The sequence below is a fragment of the Trichoplusia ni genome, chromosome 7 (assembly GCF_003590095.1).
Source record: "Trichoplusia ni isolate ovarian cell line Hi5 chromosome 7, tn1, whole genome shotgun sequence".
Lineage (NCBI taxonomy): Eukaryota > Metazoa > Arthropoda > Insecta > Lepidoptera > Noctuidae > Trichoplusia > Trichoplusia ni.
In genome coordinates, this window is record NC_039484.1 from 6,956,909 (window position 1) to 6,976,004 (window position 19,096).

The window sequence follows — 19,096 nt, forward strand, 5'->3', positions numbered from 1 at the left end:
TCATTCAGTAAAACAGATGCCTACAGATAACTAAAACTTTAATGTAATGGGTTTTGTCCGACATTCTCGATACCTATACCATTTTTACATGGCGATGGAAATGTATTTTTTTATTTTCATATTCTCTTATTGTCTCATATACTTTTTGTTATGTACCAGCTTATGTAGAAGCGGTTTGAGCAAGATTTAATCGCAGTTTATTTGTAAGAACAAGAATTATCAGCTATTGAAAAGTACTCAATGGGAAAGAGAATCTGATAAAACGATGTAACATAACAACATTAATTATGAAGAAATTAAAATATTAATTTATAAATTTGACGACAAAGAGGTTATTTTTTGTTTCTAACAGCGATATCTTTAAAATTTGTGGTCTAATTTTATTGCGTAGTTCCAATCGACCGGTTCCTAATTATCGTTCTTTACGAAATTATATTGAAAAGGTGTTACCACAGGGTGTTACTCAGAAAATAGGGTTATCATAAAAATATTATTTTGAGGTCAGGTCCTTAAGTAATCTAATATTGCGATATAATACATCTATTATGCAATATAATCGCCATCAAACATTTTCGACACTTTATGTATTTACAAATACAACTTTTTTTGTTCATTTATATTCATTGAATCTTAAGTTCTCATATTCCGTGAAGGATCTATAAACCTACCTTAATAATGCGCAATGTACACGAACAATATGCATAGACAGCGTGCGCTTGTGTAAAATTTGAATCATGTTGAATACATATGTACGCAGTCGCTATCGCTCTCAAGAGTAGTTAGTTGCGCGTGCGCCGCGTAGGAGGTGAGCGGTCCGCTTGCGGCTGGCGTTTTAAATAAATGATGTGATTTTAATTCATTCTGTCACATCAGATGGTACAGAGAACACCGTATCACCACGCAGTTAGCAAACATGGAATGTTATACATCGGATAGTTGTGACAGTGACACCAGGGAGCAGAAAACACTCGATTTGTCGAGCCAACTGTTGGAAACGCTCAGCCTATCGTCGGAACTAAAAGGCATTGTTGACGAGAAGGATTGCGCAGAAAACTACGAGATCATTCTCCTCTACAACAACAGGATAAAGGCCTTACCTGAGACGATAAACAGGTTTAGCAACTTGAAAATATTGGATGTGAGCAACAACAGGCTAACCGTACTCCCCGATATCTTTAAACATTGTCAGCTAACGTCGCTGATAGCGAAACACAATCAACTCACTAATGAATCACTTCCCAAATCGTTTTTTAGCAATAAGAGTTCACTAAGAGAGCTTAATTTGAGCGGAAATCAGTTGAACTTCTTTCCTGAACAAGTTCTAGAGTTAACATCTTTGAGATATCTTTACTTAGGCGGTAACAACATAGTCAACATACCAAAGGATATATGGAAACTGAGCAGGTAAATATTGTTTATAATAATTAATCTACCAACTCATAGTTTCATTAGTAGTGCTAGGTACTTACTTGCCTTATGTTCTCACTATCCTTCATAATAACAATCGCGAATTTATAAACATAAATCATTGGAGCTCTTTGTCTAACTATCTACCTACAAGTCAAACCGAGAATATCGAGATACGTAGATGCTTTTGCAAAAAAAAAAAACCAAAGCAAAAATCGCAATGATAAGTACCTACATATGTGTGACTAGTTAATAAAAAAGTTTTAGGAACATAAAAATATAAGAAAATTGGTGTCGAGTACAAAAATCAGCAATGCCTGACGACAACACTAATTTGATTCAAAAATAATATTTTATCTTTGTAAGTAGGTACCTAAATGCGTCGCGACGCCGACAGCAATTTTACATATTATCGCACCAAAACTGATATCTTTATTTTTCTTATCTATTGGTTCAAACAGACAAACACTTCAGTTTCTTAGGGTATTAGTGCTGTATCATGCCATTATGTGCTAAATGATAGCGCTACATCTGGCGACTGACGACATGTAGATATGAATATAAATAAGTATACTTACCAAGTTTGTTATCGTTTGTTCAGAGACTAGACGTAGCAAAAGGGTTAAATAGATATGATACTAGGTACATGACGTTGATTTAGTGCTTAATATGAGAACTAATTTGATTAGCTATCAAATCTGCTAGACAGTATAACTACTTTAAGTATTCGACATATTAATGCCCGAGGTACTCTACTTGCACCACCAGTAATGTGAGATAGTTTGTTAACTATATATTGTCTCACACTACGATCGTGCGGGAAGACATCCCACTTTTTGCTCATTCATACAAGCCAATGTGAAGTGGGATGCGAAGAAATCTGACCTTATTTTACACACCTAAACAAATTCAGTTATTTAAATATTTATGTAGGGTAGGATACTTACTACTTTTTTAATTTAGAAGCAGTCGTAATTCGGTACTTATTTGTATTAAAAACTGGGCAGTTATTTGTGTCTGACTAGTCTGCAGTGATCATGATCAGGGCCCCGATTGGATGAAATTTAAAACTATTCCTATAATCTTCATAGTCTTAAGCATTTTGCCAACACAATAATTTTGAAATTATTTCGTGAGGGTTCCGCCCCGTATTCAATTTCCAATTATTGTTTCGGAAAAATGCTTAGAAATTAGCATTCATAGTGCTAATTTAATCCAATTTCCATTCATTCATCGGCCATTTTAAATAGCCGAATTGGGGCTCATATTATTCTCTAATAATATGAATTTTAGGTGCATAGAAGCGGCTTCAGTAATGGTTTTAATTACATATTTGGCATGCAATTTTGGTTAACTTTTAGAGAAATATTTCTTTAGATAGATTTTTAAAGAATTGGTATTTAGGAGCTCAAAATAAACGTGTAAGCATGGTTCAGAAGCGGAGTACATTTTTAAAAAAAACGAATAAGTTTAGATACACACATTTTTTTTGTTTCGACAGTTTACAGATTCTATCTTTAGGAGGCAACCAAATCCTCGAAGTTCCAGAAACAGTTGGTCATTTGACTGGCCTACAGGCTTTAGTTTTGAGCGACAACTTATTAGAACAACTACCAGCAAGCATAGCAAATTTGAATCAACTTCGTTCTTTGTTAATCCACAAGAACCGGTTGAAGACTTTGCCCACTCAAATAATCAAACTAAAATGTTTAACAGAGGTAAGTGACAAACTAAATGAAGAAGATATTATGGCTCTCTCTTTCTCTTTCATTTGTTTACGGTCTAAAAACTACGACTCAGTCGCATCATTTTCAGCCCGAAAGTAGCCATTCAGTGCTATCAATAACGATGTATGACTGTTATTCATGCCTACATCTATTGTTTAAACGAAATTATAATGTAAACAACTAGTTAAATAATAGGTAGCCACATACCTACGCTACGTAGTTGTTTATAGTCATGAATGCGCAATGAGGCTATTAATCCAATTCTATCAAACCTGTGTATTTATACACAGCTAGGGCGCATGTATTCACTGAATAATCTCTTAATCTTGTTATTTTATACAATAGATGACGCATTGGTTAGTTACCTTAACAACGATACGACATGCATACCTTCAATACAAAACCATCACCACTTAGTTCTCAGGAAAATATGAACAACTTAGAATTACAACAACATGTCACAACGGTCACATTGGGTGGAAAGAAAGTTTTGTTTAAACATATTAGTAGGCAACTACCAAAATTTGTAGGGAATTCTTGTTTGTTTACCAGAAATCTATGTTCTACCTTATCTCTAATCAACATTTTATTATTTCAGCTTAGTCTTCGTGACAACCCTCTTGTGGTACGTTTCGTACGCGACATGACCTTGCAACCACCATCCTTATTAGAACTAGCAGGTCGGACTATCAAGCTTCATGAGATTCCTATCAGGGCTGGGGAAGTGCCATTCACCTTGATGAGATATCTTGGCGCAGCTCAATGTTGCGTTAATCCAAAATGCAAAGGTAAAAATCTTTTTTAAAAAGAAGATCGGCAAAGACGATTAAAATAAACTAAGGAACGAAATGGTCCATTTGGGCTTATTTTCAATGTTAGATTTGCATTGTGAAACTATACCACGTTTTGTATGTCTTTTATGGCTGATGTAGGCTGATAATGAAAATCCAAGAAACATTAAAATTACAGATATTGCGTAAATTCTGGACTTCAATAAATGTAGGTAGGTATAGTAAGCGCGAAAGTGCTATTCACCTTCTGAGGTATGTTAAAGGCATAACTGACGACGTACACAAAAGACAATCTTACTTTATAGTGGTTTGGAAAATAATTATGCCACTTCATTTTAGACTAGTTCACAGCCATCACAGAACAATATTTAAAGTCGAGTAAAGTCCGGCTAGCTCTAATAGAATTATATTGAGTCAGGCATACATTAGCCTTGTAATCAAAATTGAAAACGGCGTCCGTGATAACGATTTCGCAAGAATCATGATCGACGCTAGACACGTGTTGAAGAAGAGGCGGTTATTACGCAGTTACGGGTTGTTCCCACAACAGCCGCAAGGAACATGAGAACTTATACTTTGTTTACATTTGCGTTGTTTTTATTTGCCAGACGTTCACTGTGAAATTGTTGACATTATTATTAACCTCGTTTTGATTGCAGGTGTCTTTTTCGATAACCGTGTCGAGCATATCAAATTCGTCGACTTTTGTGGCAAATACCGGATTCCCTTGTTGCAATATCTGTGCAGCTCGAAATGCATAACTGGAAGTTGGGAGAGCCGTGAAGTAGACAGTAACCCCCACCCTCACATGATGAGAAAGGTTCTTCTCGGATAAGTATAAAACAGCTTGGCTTTTTAAATGTTTCAATACCTAAACATTCCACACTATATTATTCTTATTTTATAGTACAATCTAAGAGCATGAAAACGAACAAAATAATATGACTTGTTATTGTAAAATATTATACAGATAAAAAGTTCTTTGTTTATTGTTTTGCATAAAACTTCAGCAGATACGTAGATAGGATTTAGTAAAATATTGACTTTAAAAATCATGTAATCACTGGTTACAATAATACCTAAGAGAAGTGTTTTGTTATTGTTTGTTATTATATATTCATTTTAAAAGTTGTTATGTATAATAAATTGTCTAAGTCACTATATCCAAAGTTTAATAATTGATGAAACAACAAGTAGTATTTAATGAGTTTTGATAATATTACATATATTGAAGTGTTACAGTAAATTTGGTATAATAAAATTAAATATTGGAATCAAGATTATTACTTTGTTATCTTTATCTTTAGGTACTTGCATGTGCCCCTATGTGATATTTTATTAATCATTTATAATAAAATACATTTTATTTCAAATGACTATTTTAATTATACTTTGACCTACATACTGTACAAACATTCTAATTATTTTCTTGTAAAAATTTCATTCGTTCCTCTTTACCTCTAAGAATTGCAGATTTAAATAACTTGCAGTAAAGTTCTATAGCAGCTGGAGTGTCATCATTGCCTGGTACTGGGTAGGTAATTAAATTAGGATTGCAGTTGGTGTCTACCACACCAATTGTGGGTATCAACATTTTAGCACTGTCCCTCACAGCTGTATGCTGATTCAAAATATTATTCTGAGTATTCAAAAATATACACAGGTCAGGCAACCTTGTGACTGCACCAAATTGGTGGTTGGCATTAGTAAAAATACCACCCCTCCAGAATCTTGTGTGAGCATACTCTCCACATTCCTGGGCAGTCCTTTCAACCAAGTGGGAGTTTAAAGCATTTCTGTTGAAAAAACAAATAATGCCTCCTCTGTAGGCAATATGAGCTGTAAAGTTTAGTGCTTTTCTCAAATGTTCAGCTGTGATATCCAAATCAAATATTAAATGACCAAGTCTAGATCCATAAACATATGGCCTCATATAATCATTTAGTGAACCCTCTTTATGGCCATAGTGAACCCTAGCATCAAACAAATCTTTTACTGTGAATAAATTGTGAACCTGAAAGTAGTCCGGGTGATCCAATGGATTTTTCTTGGCTACTTGCTCTGAAAATAAAGAGATAAAATTAAATTATTACTACAATCAGTCTAATAAAATATGAAGTCTATCCAACACTCAGAAATAAATCTGAAGACATAACTTGTTTGTAGCCATCTAAAGTTAATTATATTATGTTTCTGAATAGCCAGGATTACAAACTACAATAATTTACACAATAACAAGTCATCACAGTACCAAATCCGTGGAATTTAAAGTATAAAAATCCTCTACCTTCATATTTTCTGGAGATATGATATTATATAGAGAATTATTATTAGGTTTACCTTCGGAGGAAGGTGCCGTCGCAGGTTCTGTAGCGGTAGAATTACATCTTAACAATTGTAAGGGGCGCCTTAGGGCTCGATGTCCTGTAAATCATAACAGTTACATACCATGTCTAGTCCAAGACCAAAATATACTACACATATTCATTTTATTGTAAATACGTGGCTCCAATACTTACTGATACAGCTGGAAAACATATCAATGTTTCTTTTTTAGAAAATCTTATGTTACGATTCCACTAAACTTTAACTAACCTAGTAAATAACAATGTTCAGAAAATTGAACTAATTTGTTTGGAAATGACAGCCGTCATGAGGTGAGGTTAAATTCAACAGATTAAACATTCTAAAACTAAGCTCACGTCACGCTTAAGCTTACGTAATCTATTTCATATTATAGTTTCATGGTTGAAAAATATAACTTATGATTGGAGATTATACGGATCATTCACAATGCTCAGTCCTGTGGGTCGAATCTTTCAATGGCTTTAACTTACTAAACTTGCCCTCAAAAAAGTAATGGCTGTGGACCACAAAACACCAATAACTGCTATGGACGAAATTGACAGTAATGACAAATAGTGTGGTGAACTTCAACCCTGGATTTGTTGATGTAAATATTTGTAAAAATAAAACTTCTATGCGAACCCAATATCAGATCTTCAAATCATGGCTAAGAAAAATATAGAAGATGTAGATTTATATGCGTTACTGGATATTCCTATAACAGCTACTGAATCTGAGGTAATTACTTAACCCTCTATTTAGTTATTCCGTTACTGTATATAATTTTCCTTTACCGTTTTTCATAATTTATATTTACAGATCAAAAAAGCTTACCGAAAGAAAGCTTTAACATGCCATCCTGACAAGAATCCTGATGACCCAAAAGCAGCTGAAGCATTCCATTCATTATCACAAGCCTTAGAAATACTCACGGATGAGTCAGCCAGAGCTGCGTATGACAAAGTACTAAGAGCTAAAGCAGCAGCTAAGCTCAGACATCAGGAATTAGACAGTAAACGGCAGAAACTAAAGGAAGACTTGGAAAGACGAGAAAGAGAGGCAGAATCAGGAAAATCAAGTAATCTCACAGATGAACAAAAGCTAGCTGCAGAAATTCAGAGACTACAAAGAGAAGGCAGCAGACTCTTACAAGAAGAACAGCAAAGAATGAAAGAAGAAATACAAAGAACTAGAGGTCTGCTATCACAGCCTGTTTGGGATTCAAGTCTCAACCGAATAAAAATTAAATGGAAAGTAGATAAAGCTGATACTACAAATGGGGGTTATGATGAACCTACTCTAAGGAGGTTTTTAAAGAAGTATGGAGATATTGTAGCTTTAATTATGTCACCAAAGAAGAAGGGTAAAGCATTAGTAGAATATGCAAGCAAAGATGCCTCAGAAATGGCATTGGAATTTGAAAAAGGTATGCTTTTCAACTTATTTTAATCTATTCGGATTTTGCAATCACATTCTACATTGAATTGCCTTTTAGCCAAACTTTAATATTATAACATTTGCAGGTTTACCAGAGAATCCATTAGAATTAAAGTGGCTTAATGAGAGACCAGTGTTGACTACAAAGAAGAATGTTACAGGCCCTTCAGTCATTTCAGATAGAGATTATGAATCTCTAGTACTCACAAAAATGAGACAAGCAGCCGAGAGACAACGATTAATAGAAGAAATGCAAAAAGAAGATGAGAATCAATGAAAATAAAAAAGTCTGAGGATTTGCCTATCTTTTGTTTAACCCTGATTTCAAAAATATTTGAATGATAACAGACTCTATTGCCCAATAGAGGTCAGTATGATGCACATGATGCAATAATAAATAATAGGTATATGATGCTGAAATGGTATTTATCTGACTTCTCAATATTGTGCAATATAATTCAAAAAGATTTTTAGAGGAATAAAATTATAAAATGAAATGATTTAAAGAGAAAAAAAAATACAGTATCTTATTTTTATTTGCATTGATCACATACAAAACTTTTATGCAGTACTCTTAAAAGGTTCAAAAGGTTTCCATTCCTTTACAAAGTCCATAACTTTCTTCCTCTGTACATCTCCATACTCTCTCTTGGGATTTTTCCATGATGAGTGGTCCAAGTCAAGAATACCAGCAATTATTTCCTGTAACCAAAATACCGTCATAATTTAAAACCAATAAGAAATTAACATAATGAATAGGGTAATTCACAAATAGTTTACATTTACATTAATAAAGGGATGTGAAATATACTAAGGCATTCAAAACAAACAAAAAGAGCATAAAAAACGTACCTCTGCAAAGGTTCTTGGAAACAGCTGTTGATCTTCAATAACATGAGCAAAGCCAGGATCCATACCAAAGTCAATCCAAAAGTATGGTAATCCTTTAGGTACACCTCTCCTTATATTTTTTCCTCTTAAATCTACAACCTTTTTGTTCATAGACCATTCTGCTTCACATTCTAAAAGAGCTTTCTTGAAGTATATTGCAGCCATGTCCCCAACATCTCTCGGCAGTGGAACACAGTTTATAACCAGATGTGGGTACTTATGCAACCTTGTTGCTGTTTCAAAGAATACAACATCCTCTCCACGGGAATTAAAGAACTTTGTTATTGCTTTTCTATAATCCTGGAAAAGGAAACATTAAATACAAATGTATTGAAATAATTATGAGTATACTACAAGTATAAGAAAATACTTACAAGTATTTCAGCCCAAACATCTTCATCAATAGCTGTGACACATGTAGCATGTTGTATTGTACTTATAATACAGTGATCTTTAACTAGAGACTGTTTGGCTGGAAGAGCTACATAGACCTTTGTTCCACAGCTAACCATCAGATGTTTTATCATGCTCTTAGAGTCCACACAATACTGGCAGCCTTCTAGTGACCTCTCCATTCTAACATGTGCATTGATTGCTCTTTGTTTCTCAATACAACTATCCTTTGCAGCATTCCTGTTCTTTGATATTTCATCCACAAAGATGTCTGCCAAATCGTCATTCGGATTCTTATGCTTAGATGCAATTTTAGCTAATTCAGCTTCATCATTGTAATTGTTACTGTATTTCTCTTGTTCAAACTGAAAATAGTAGAAAATTATAGATTTGTTAAAGTTACTCACATAATGATATTTAGTTTGCTATAAAGTAGCCCTGGTTGGAATGGTAGCCATTTTTAGTAAAGTAATGTTAATTTAAACCCTTTGAGAATCAACCCCTAAAAATACAAGAGATCTTTCTTATATTAAATAATCTTCGTGGTCCAAGCAAAGCAAAAAGTCCTGAGAGTGATAAACTTACCATCTGTGCCAAATTATACTTGTCATCATCACCAAAGTACTTGGCCCTCTCACCAGACACATGAGTTTCTGCTTTTCTTTTGTTACTTCTTGATTGAGGATCTCCTTTCTGACTGGTCAGTGGTCTGCTATTGCCAAAGCTGTTAGTTGACATCAGCATAACACCATCATCTTCCTTTCCTGCATCAGGGTTTTGTTTTCTGTACTCTCTTGCTGCTTCAAGCTTTGATTTAAGGTCTGCGACAAGTTTATCATCTCCTAAAATTTCAGCTTTAAGAATTTTTGCTGCTAATTTGTTCATTTTCTCATCGCTGAGATATGCACTGCTCTGTTCTGCTTTAGCCACAGGTTCAATTTGTTTTGGCTCTTTCCTTTCCAGGGTAAGATATCTCTCTTCACTTCTTTGTTCTCTTCTCTCTGAAGTATGTTGGTTTTCACTGACCTGGCTTTGTTTCTTCCAATTACTAGATCTTCCATATGACTCTCTTTCAGAGTATTTTCTATCATTATAATAATCACTTTGCCTATCTTTTGAACTGCCACTGTAATGGGAATCAGTGGACCTGGAGCTTTTTGGCTTTGAATAATAGTCATCATCATCATCAACAGGTTTAAGAAACGGCTTAGATTTTCGTAAGCTTTCACTTGTTTGTGGCAGACCTGTTCCTCCGTCTTTCCAATAAGGATTGAGTTCCCTGCTGCTGGTTCCTGGGTTATATGAATCAATACCTTTTTTGTCTTTTTCTTCTCGCTTCGGCCTAACATCGTCTTTTGTATATGTCTTTAACATTCCAGTCATTGACATCCAGTCCTCTCTTTGCGCTTCCTTGTCTTGTGTGGCTGCCTTTTTTTCTACCCATTTATCAGAGCCTGAATCAGAACTTGACGACTGAAAACAGTCCCAACAAAAATAAATAAAATTACTACATTTAAGATTTAGAGCAGGTTCATAATATGATTTTGAAAAAACTTACACTTGTAGATCTCCGTCTACGTCTTTCACGATCTTTGCTTTTTTTAGATTTACTGTGTTTACTTTTCTTACGTTTTTCTTTCATTATCACAAACGAAATTGTTTATCGTATAAGATTCGAGAATTAACGAAATATTACAAGGTTTACCGAAACAATAACAAATTAACAAGTATATCAACATACGTCAAGTTTTGATGACAACTTGTTTTTTTAATAATTTCAATAAAAGGACATGGGCACTTGCGCTTTGTAACCGACACACATGATCGATTATTACTATTTTTTATTTCTTGACGCAGAAAGGGTGTCTGTCTAACTGTCTGTGGCATCTTAGCTCCCGAACGGATTGACCCATTTCAGTGAGTTTTGTGTTGATGGGAGAATAAGATATGGAAGCCCGAGTTGATGGAGAATAATAAAAACTGCACCTTAGTCCTTTAAATTATTCTGCTAAACATGATTTGTTATGTGGGGTTTTTAAATGTTTGATCTTGGTCGTGTTGCATAAAATCCCATTAAATTTATTTTTGAAATGTGTCCATGTAGGTATTCTCGATTAATAGCTATAGGATACCTTTTTTAAATAATATTTTAGTTAACGAACACAAAAAACATCAAAAGAAAATTTAGAACTGAAAAACTTCTGCATTACAAAAGTAATTTCCTTCCAATAATTAAATGATTGGACTTGATATGGATGGCATAATAAAAAACTGAAATCGAAAAAAAACCTCGGAATGCACTAAAAAAAATGATTCATCGCTATTTAAATTATCTGTGAAATGCTTTGTTTTTGACTGATTTGAACTTGATGGTTGCCGTGGTAGTTCATGGTTGTTTCGTTCGTTCGTTGTTACTTGTTCTGTCGTTATCGTTTTCATAGGAAATAAATTAAATTTGATCATCTTCTTGTAAATTACTTTTAAATACAAAGTTTCTTAATTTTTACATCTTAAAGAATTCAATCTTGCCAGTGGAGTGTTTAATACCATTACGTTAATTTAATTTGTTGTGTTATGTACCTGTTAGAGCATGGATGCCTGCTGAGGAATGTCGGAATACGCTTATGATTTAGTATTCAGAGTGTGTTCATAAGTACTTAAAGCTCGAAGTACCCACCTCAAAAGTAACTGTGAGTTGTTTTTGTTTTAGATTTAAAAAGCGTAGCAAAATAGCCGTTTCAAATCGATCGTCGATGACGATTGGTGTTATCATAAAAGAAAGTATCGGTAAGCTTTCTTTCCATTAGAGTATTGTGCTGTAAATGATAAGGCGGTATTAATTATTGTAGTAATTATAGGAACAAGGTAACTGTACGATACTTTACTTACGATTTTTTTGTTTACAGTGTACAATGTTTTCTAAGAAAAAGAAAAAGCCTCTAATTTCGCCGCCAAGTAATTTTGAACACAGAGTACATACTGGCTTCGATAAACGAGAGGGAAAGTTTGTTGGACTTCCTCTGCAATGGGCCTCACTTGTTGGTAATAATCAGGTATGTACTCACCAATCATTCTTGTAATTTCCTGCTATACCAGTTTGTGCTTGCATTTTAAAGACTTCTTATTAATTATAATTTATTATTTAAAGTAGTGCATAGTAGCAATTCAAGTGAAATAGAGGAGGTGCTTTGATTCAAAAAATGAGATCTAATGTGATGTTGTCATCTTTTTTCAGATATTAAAGTCAACCAACAGACCTTTACCTCTAGTAGACCCATCTGAAATCACACCCACCGAAATTCTAGACCTTAAAACTATTGTAAGAGGAGATCACAGAACCATTTCTGTGTCATCTATAGCACGGCCATTACCTGCAAACATACCACAGCAGCCCGTACAGAATGGTGTGGTTCTGCCAAAGACATCAAATGTTGCAAGATCAAATTCTTTAAGAAGTAGTAGCCCACCGAGAATAAGGAGAGACTTAAGGAGTCAGCCTAATGTTCCTCCGGCAGTGCCTGAGGAGTCACCTCCTGTGCCACCAGCACCACAACAGTATCTAAGTTTGCGACGAGAACACAGCAATTACACATTAAATAAGCCTATTGCTGAGTCTCCTGTAGAATGGGGCCAGCATGCACATGAGGCTACTGTAAGACAAGTACCAGAAATAAATGACAACCACCATGCCCCAATGACATACCAGAACATTCAGAATGCTAATGTGCCTTACCAACACAATCATCCACCTCAACCAATGACACATGGACCTCATGGCCTTAACGGAAATAACATCAACATGGGTATGTCATTTTAATATTTTATACATTATAGAAGTTACTAAAAATAATGTAATTTATAAAAGTTACATGTTTATTCATTGTTTCTCAAACCAAGACCTCACATATGAGTCATAGGGATTTTCTGCTACCTATTTTACAAGTTCATTTGTTCAGTATTTTACTATAAAAACAAACATCTACCCAGACTACCAATATCACTATTGTATTCAGAAAAAACTTCATAACAAAGGAGCATCTGAAAAGGTGTAGCATTGAAATGAATGATATGTTTTTTCAGAAATATCTTGTAGCATTTGATATATTGAATTTGTCATAATAACTTTTTGTGAAAGACTCAAATGATTTATTTAATACAAAATAATCATGTTATCTCACATTAATCGAGGACATTAATAAATTAAAACTTGAAGGATTCAAATCATGATTCCCACTACAATTTTATTTCATATAAATTGTCAGGAAGTATGTAAACAAAGCATGTATCTATGTCCAATAAAATACTACAATAACAGATGAATGTGAATGCGTACTTCCGTAACCCGCGCCAAACACGCTTTCACATCACTTGTTTGCTTCAAATATACTTATTTGTTGGTGCGTGTGTAAGCTACGAATGTCCCAAACCTTCACTTTAATATAAGCAGTAGTGTGTAGGCTAAAGTACTTGTCACACAACCTAAATCTTTTGAATCTGTGCTAAAGTATTTCTTAAATCTAAATTTCTTTCATTTCATTCTTATAGGAAAAATCGTATCGTAATGTTTTATCTCTTTCCTATTTTTAGCCGATAAAGAATTGACCTATTTTCGTAGTAAACTATTATTTAATTAATTGGTATTTTTTTGTAGGTGATGCGTATGGTGTGTCGCGGGTGCAAGGCACACCGGGCGGCGCCCCGCCTCTTCCCCTCGCTGCGTCTAAACACGAACTGCGGCTCACGCATGAACAGGTATATTAAATAGCTATAAGTGACGTATTTAATAACGTAACGTGACCATCGTTATACACCTTATTGTTCGACAGTCTCGTGATGACAGTTTAACAGAAAGGCCGATATTGAATGCTTAATTAGAAAATGTATTATGATACCTCTATGCTTGTAGCTCGACATTAATGTAATCAATAAGGTAATGTATTCAATAAGGATCATATCAGCTAAGCTAATAAAAATATGATTATAAATGCTTCTTTCTTCTTTTTATCCGTAGCTGGAAAATCTAGTGTGAAGCGATCATAGGGCGACGCGTAATGCATTTGGCTTTTATCTAGTTCGCACTAATTAACTAAATGTAGTGCATCCTTTTACATGACGGGTCAGTTCCTGGAATAAAAATATATGTTCATTCTTGCACTACTTTATCAGTTCTATTTTCGATTGCCGTTCGAGTGATTTTATATTATAACTAGGTCAGCAGCGTTATTATCTGTTGGACACTTAACTTATTGACTTTTGAATTACTAGTCATGTTATTAAATTGCTGTTGCTTTAAATTTTGGCAAAACCTTTGTCATAATTTAGTTTTTATTGGAGCAAATACAATCTGATCCACATCAATAAATATGCTGTAAAATATGTATCTTATCTCTCGTAAATTCTTTTTAAATTGAACTTTTGTAAGTAGGTTGTACGCGACATGAAGCGGGCTACTTTATTTAGCATGTTATATAAAGCCTCGGGGAACAGCTGAATATTTTGCTTATCCTTTATACTTTTATTCAGTTCCGCGCCGCGCTTCGGTTGGTCGTTAGCGAGGGTGACCCGCGGGCTTCCCTCAGCGGGTTCAGTAAGATCGGCGAGGGTAGCACGGGCGTAGTCTGTGCTGCCACCGACACGCGCACACGACGGCGCGTCGCTGTCAAGATGATGAACCTCAGGAAGCAGCAGAGACGTGAACTGCTTTTCAATGAAGTGGTAAGTGCACGTTTTTACCTTGGGTACGCTCCCCCATACCATGTTTAGACAGATTCCATTGCTCAGAATCCAATATATTTTTTACCAGATAATGATTGTTTTGTAAGGAGCTCTTTTTAGTGAATTTACTACAATAATACAATTGCTTGTCTCTCTTAGGTCATAATGCGCGACTACCCCCACCCCAACATAGTCGAGATGCACGCCTCTTACTTGGTCGGCGACGAGCTCTGGGTTGTGATGGAGTACATGGCTGGGGGCGCCCTTACAGACATTGTGACGAGGGCAAGGATGGACCCTGAACAAATTGCAACAGTCTGCAAGCAATGTTTGAAGGTAAAGCACCAAAATAAACCAGTACCCAATAAACTAGTACACTTCGCACATAAGTTCTTACTGATTGGTTTGTGTAAACTTTTTAACTTTGACGGTTTTGTTACAGGCTTTAGCGTTCCTTCACAGCCAAGGCGTGATTCATAGAGATATTAAGTCAGATTCGATTCTTATGACAGCTGACGGTCGGGTAAAACTATCTGACTTCGGATTCTGTGCTCAAGTCTCAGAGGTAAATAAATTAAATAATTAAAGATGTTATTTTTGTTGCTGATGTAGTTTTCCAGAAAGTTCTGTAAATAACTATTTTTATCTATCAGGAACTGCCAAAAAGAAAGTCGTTAGTGGGAACGCCATATTGGATGTCGCCTGAAGTGATATCAAGATTGCCGTATGGTCCAGAAGTGGATGTTTGGTCGCTTGGCATCATGCTCGTCGAGATGGTGGATGGAGAACCGCCTTTCTTCAATGAACCTCCTTTACAGGTATTTAGTATTTTAATTTTTAGAATCTTTATCTCAGTAATTTTTTTTGCAATGCTTTTTCTGGTCCTAAGTTGTAAAAGTCGCTACAACAAAAAAGTGACTTTAAAGATATACATATATTTTTCAACATTAGCCAAAGTTGTAGAGTCGTGGTGCGATTTCGGCACGACATCGGTGAATGCCTCATGGCCAATATGCCCAATATGAATTAAGATGTATGTGTGCGTGGGTCAGGCGATGCGTCGTATCCGCGACATGCCGCCCCCGCGGCCGCGCGGCGCGGCGCGCTGCCCCGCCGACCTGCTGGCGCTGCTGGAGTGCGCGCTGGTGCGGGACCCCGCGCAGCGGCAGTCCGCCGCGCGCCTGCTGCACCACCCCTTCCTGCGCCGCGCCGGGCCGCCCGCGCTGCTCGTGCCGCTCATGCCGCCGCACCACCAGCAGCACCCGCCACACCCGCCGCCGGACCCCGCCAGCAGTGAGTACTGTCCCAGTGTATAGGGCGCGCAGTCCGCCGCGCGCCTGCTGCACCACCCCTTCCTGCGCCGCGCCGGGCCGCCCGCGCTGCTCGTGCCGCTCATGCCGCCGCACCACCAGCAGCACCCGCCACACCCGCCGCCGGACCCCGCCAGCAGTGAGTACTGTCCCAGTGTATAGGGCGCGCAGTCCGCCGCGCGCCTGCTGCACCACCCCTTCCTGCGCCGCGCCGGGCCGCCCGCGCTGCTCGTGCCGCTCATGCCGCCGCACCACCAGCAGCACCCGCCACACCCGCCGCCGGACCCCGCCAGCAGTGAGTACTGTCCCAGTGTATAGGGCGCGCAGTCCGCCGCGCGCCTGCTGCACCACCCCTTCCTGCGCCGCGCCGGGCCGCCCGCGCTGCTCGTGCCGCTCATGCCGCCGCACCACCAGCAGCACCCGCCACACCCGCCGCCGGACCCCGCCAGCAGTGAGTACTGTCCCAGTGTATAGGGCGCGCAGTCCGCCGCGCGCCTGCTGCACCACCCCTTCCTGCGCCGCGCCGGGCCGCCCGCGCTGCTCATGCCGCCGCACCACCAGCAGCACCCGCCACACCCGCCGCCGGACCCCGCCAGCAGTGAGTACTGTCCCAGAGTATACGGCGCGCTGTCCGCCGCGCAGTCTGCTGCACCATCCTCCGAGCTGGCTCGCTACATATTACAAATGTCGAACCTATTTTGCCTGCTGCAAAGTGTGCGACTATTCACGCAAGCCGTCTTCCTTTGTTCAAGTATATGAGACCGGCAGGAACACAACCCTAATAAAATTTATACCATTTGCATAATAGACCTACTATTTAATGATTTTAAAACCTTCCCTCTTGAAAAAAATGCCTTTTATTTTACTTATTCTGTTTCCGAAGTCTCATTTTATATGGCAAACTTTTCAATTCCAGATCAACCGATGTCCACTGGTCCGCCACGGTAAGCCTGTTAATCTTGGTCAAATCTCGAACAGACAGATTACTCGACAGTTATTTATGCATATTGTATTAAGTTATAAATAAATAGACAAAAAATATCGAACATGACATACCAAAGTTGTTGTAATGCAACTTGATTAAGTTTATTTTTTTATTGTGTGCAGCACTTAAGTGAGTTAAAACTTTTATGTGTATAGCAAAACAGCAGTATCTAGGCATTCTAGATGTCTGAAGGATCTTTGTGACAGTTTGTACACTATGATTATCACATTGAGACAAAAAAATTGTCACAACTATTGTATCTTGGTTGGATGGGTATCAATGTATCCAGTATCCTTTAATAAAATACCAACAGTATTTCATTCACGACGGATTACGTGCAACATAAAGGACTATGTATATCAGAGCAACTAGTCACTTTAATTGTAACATTTGTAGCCCACGATTGTCACAAGTAATACTGTTGTATTGCTATATGCTATGTAAACCCAGTTAAATCATTCCAATATTTGCGCCTATTTTTCCCTCGAAACGATATGGTATTTATTACATTCCTTCGTATTTAACTCTTTTATATTTACATAATATAGAGTTTATTAGGTATACATTATGTACTATAAGAGCCTTTCCAGTACCTTGAAGTAATTTATAATGATCCATAATTTAAGAAGTCTCGAAATTTCCACCCCGTCCAGGTAGTCAATTATTATCTTCTAATGTAGTGTCTATTTACAAAATTATCGTGATGCGAAAGTACCTACAGATGTTCTTCTACACTATATTATATTTTTATGTATTACTAAAATATGGTTAGTGTTCGTTTATAAAATCAAATGTTATGTAAAAAGTGATTTCTTAACTGTAATTAAAATTAGAACCATGAAGTGCCAGAAAATTATGAAAATCGATTTTAAATCAGTATTATGGATTGCCTTGTACTTATTAATGAAAGCTTATACACTTTTTTCTAGGTTAAGATTTAGCGAATCAGTAATTTATTACTTTCTTATGACTAGGTAACATTCCGAAAAAAAAACTGTTGTTATTCTTCAAGTTGATGGTCAGTCACAAACATTTCCGGATTATTTTATATACATAATGTTAATTATTCATATATGAAATTAATGTTACTTATTTTTCGAAATTAGTTATAATGGTCTGTAATTTACTGTGATTACATGAGCCTATGATATTTAGCGACTTAATTGCGCGGTCTAACATTTCTACTGACGTTGTACTCATTAATAGAAGTGTACCTACCTAATGTAAATTAACATTTTAGTGTTTAGAAATTAAACGAAAGCAGCTAGATAAGATAAATCATACATTCAATTATGACTAGTATTGTCGAAGCCTTATTAGAATGTGTAGTGCCTTAATAAAGCCTTTATTGTTTATAGTGAAGTAGTTATTGCACTTGATATTTGTTACAATATCTAAGAACATTGTTAATATTAGACATCACAATGATATTCATCTTCATTTAGCAGTTGATGGAGTGAAATCTATTCTAATTTATTGTTTTACATTCACATCAATTTTTTATAAGGTATATGCCAAATATATTGTATTATTTCATATTTGTAAAATCACATTGTTAAGAACTGTTACAGAATATAGACTTTGAAACAATTTTGTTTGCTTTTATTTTTTCTGCAATCCCCAATTTTTTTTTATGAAAAATACTGATGTTTATCTAATATTGCCAAAATTTGTTATTTGCGCCATGCAGTAATGCGATGTAGCATTGTCTCAGTCCCTTGGGGCCTAGGGCCCAATAACTATACATATAAGTTTCCTTTGAGATTCACTCATGCATACGGGATTCAATCCCGTTGCGTTGGTTGCTACGGTATTATAGCTTTTGTGTACTACGTTTCTACTGGGATCAATAAATATCTATTCTTCACTATAATCCATATTGCATTCACAAAGGAACTCAGGACAAGGATTTGTGGATCACAAACGTTTGTCCTTCGCCGAAATAGAAACCGCGACACGTCGCGCACAGTGGGTTTGGCGTGGTGACTCAACCACTCGGCTGTCCATGCAGTATATTAGTGAAATGGTCTTTGATTATACTTTTGTATAAAACTTGGATCATTCACCAAAATAAAAGGTAAGATGTAGCAAAAC

At 36.6% G+C, this 19,096-nt stretch overlaps 5 protein-coding genes across 5 annotated transcripts; 3 read left to right on the forward strand and 2 right to left on the reverse strand.

Annotated features, from left to right (window-relative positions):
* Positions 1-769: 769 nt before the first annotated feature.
* Positions 770-5,298, forward strand: LOC113495545 (leucine-rich repeat-containing protein 58). The gene is made up of 4 exons (XM_026874301.1): positions 770-1,404; positions 2,909-3,125; positions 3,733-3,922; positions 4,585-5,298. Exons 1-4 carry the CDS (start codon positions 914-916, stop codon positions 4,758-4,760), a joined length of 1,074 nt encoding a protein of 357 aa, XP_026730102.1. The 5' UTR covers positions 770-913; the 3' UTR covers positions 4,761-5,298.
* On the reverse strand, positions 5,287-6,554 carry LOC113495547 (28S ribosomal protein S2, mitochondrial). The gene is made up of 3 exons (XM_026874303.1): positions 6,445-6,554; positions 6,266-6,349; positions 5,287-5,986 (listed from the first exon to the last, which is right to left on the reverse strand). The coding sequence occupies exons 1-3, from the start codon at positions 6,461-6,463 to the stop codon at positions 5,343-5,345; spliced, it is 747 nt and encodes a 248-aa protein (XP_026730104.1). The 5' UTR covers positions 6,464-6,554; the 3' UTR covers positions 5,287-5,342.
* A 144-nt stretch (positions 6,555-6,698) lies between these two features.
* LOC113495546 (dnaJ homolog subfamily C member 17) lies at positions 6,699-8,004 on the forward strand. The gene is made up of 3 exons (XM_026874302.1): positions 6,699-7,009; positions 7,091-7,697; positions 7,795-8,004. The coding sequence occupies exons 1-3, from the start codon at positions 6,935-6,937 to the stop codon at positions 7,983-7,985; spliced, it is 873 nt and encodes a 290-aa protein (XP_026730103.1). The 5' UTR covers positions 6,699-6,934; the 3' UTR covers positions 7,986-8,004.
* A 222-nt stretch (positions 8,005-8,226) lies between these two features.
* Positions 8,227-10,728, reverse strand: LOC113495544 (CWF19-like protein 2 homolog). Its single transcript, XM_026874300.1, has 5 exons — positions 10,551-10,728; positions 9,578-10,465; positions 8,974-9,357; positions 8,561-8,899; positions 8,227-8,410 (listed from the first exon to the last, which is right to left on the reverse strand). The coding sequence occupies exons 1-5, from the start codon at positions 10,632-10,634 to the stop codon at positions 8,270-8,272; spliced, it is 1,836 nt and encodes a 611-aa protein (XP_026730101.1). The 5' UTR covers positions 10,635-10,728; the 3' UTR covers positions 8,227-8,269.
* A 550-nt stretch (positions 10,729-11,278) lies between these two features.
* On the forward strand, positions 11,279-18,592 carry LOC113496209 (serine/threonine-protein kinase PAK mbt). Its single transcript, XM_026875374.1, has 10 exons — positions 11,279-11,682; positions 11,899-12,045; positions 12,228-12,795; positions 13,644-13,744; positions 14,516-14,707; positions 14,867-15,043; positions 15,150-15,272; positions 15,361-15,525; positions 15,760-16,000; positions 16,934-18,592. The coding sequence occupies exons 2-10, from the start codon at positions 11,905-11,907 to the stop codon at positions 16,963-16,965; spliced, it is 1,740 nt and encodes a 579-aa protein (XP_026731175.1). The 5' UTR covers positions 11,279-11,682; positions 11,899-11,904; the 3' UTR covers positions 16,966-18,592.
* The last annotated feature ends 504 nt before the right edge of the window (positions 18,593-19,096 follow it).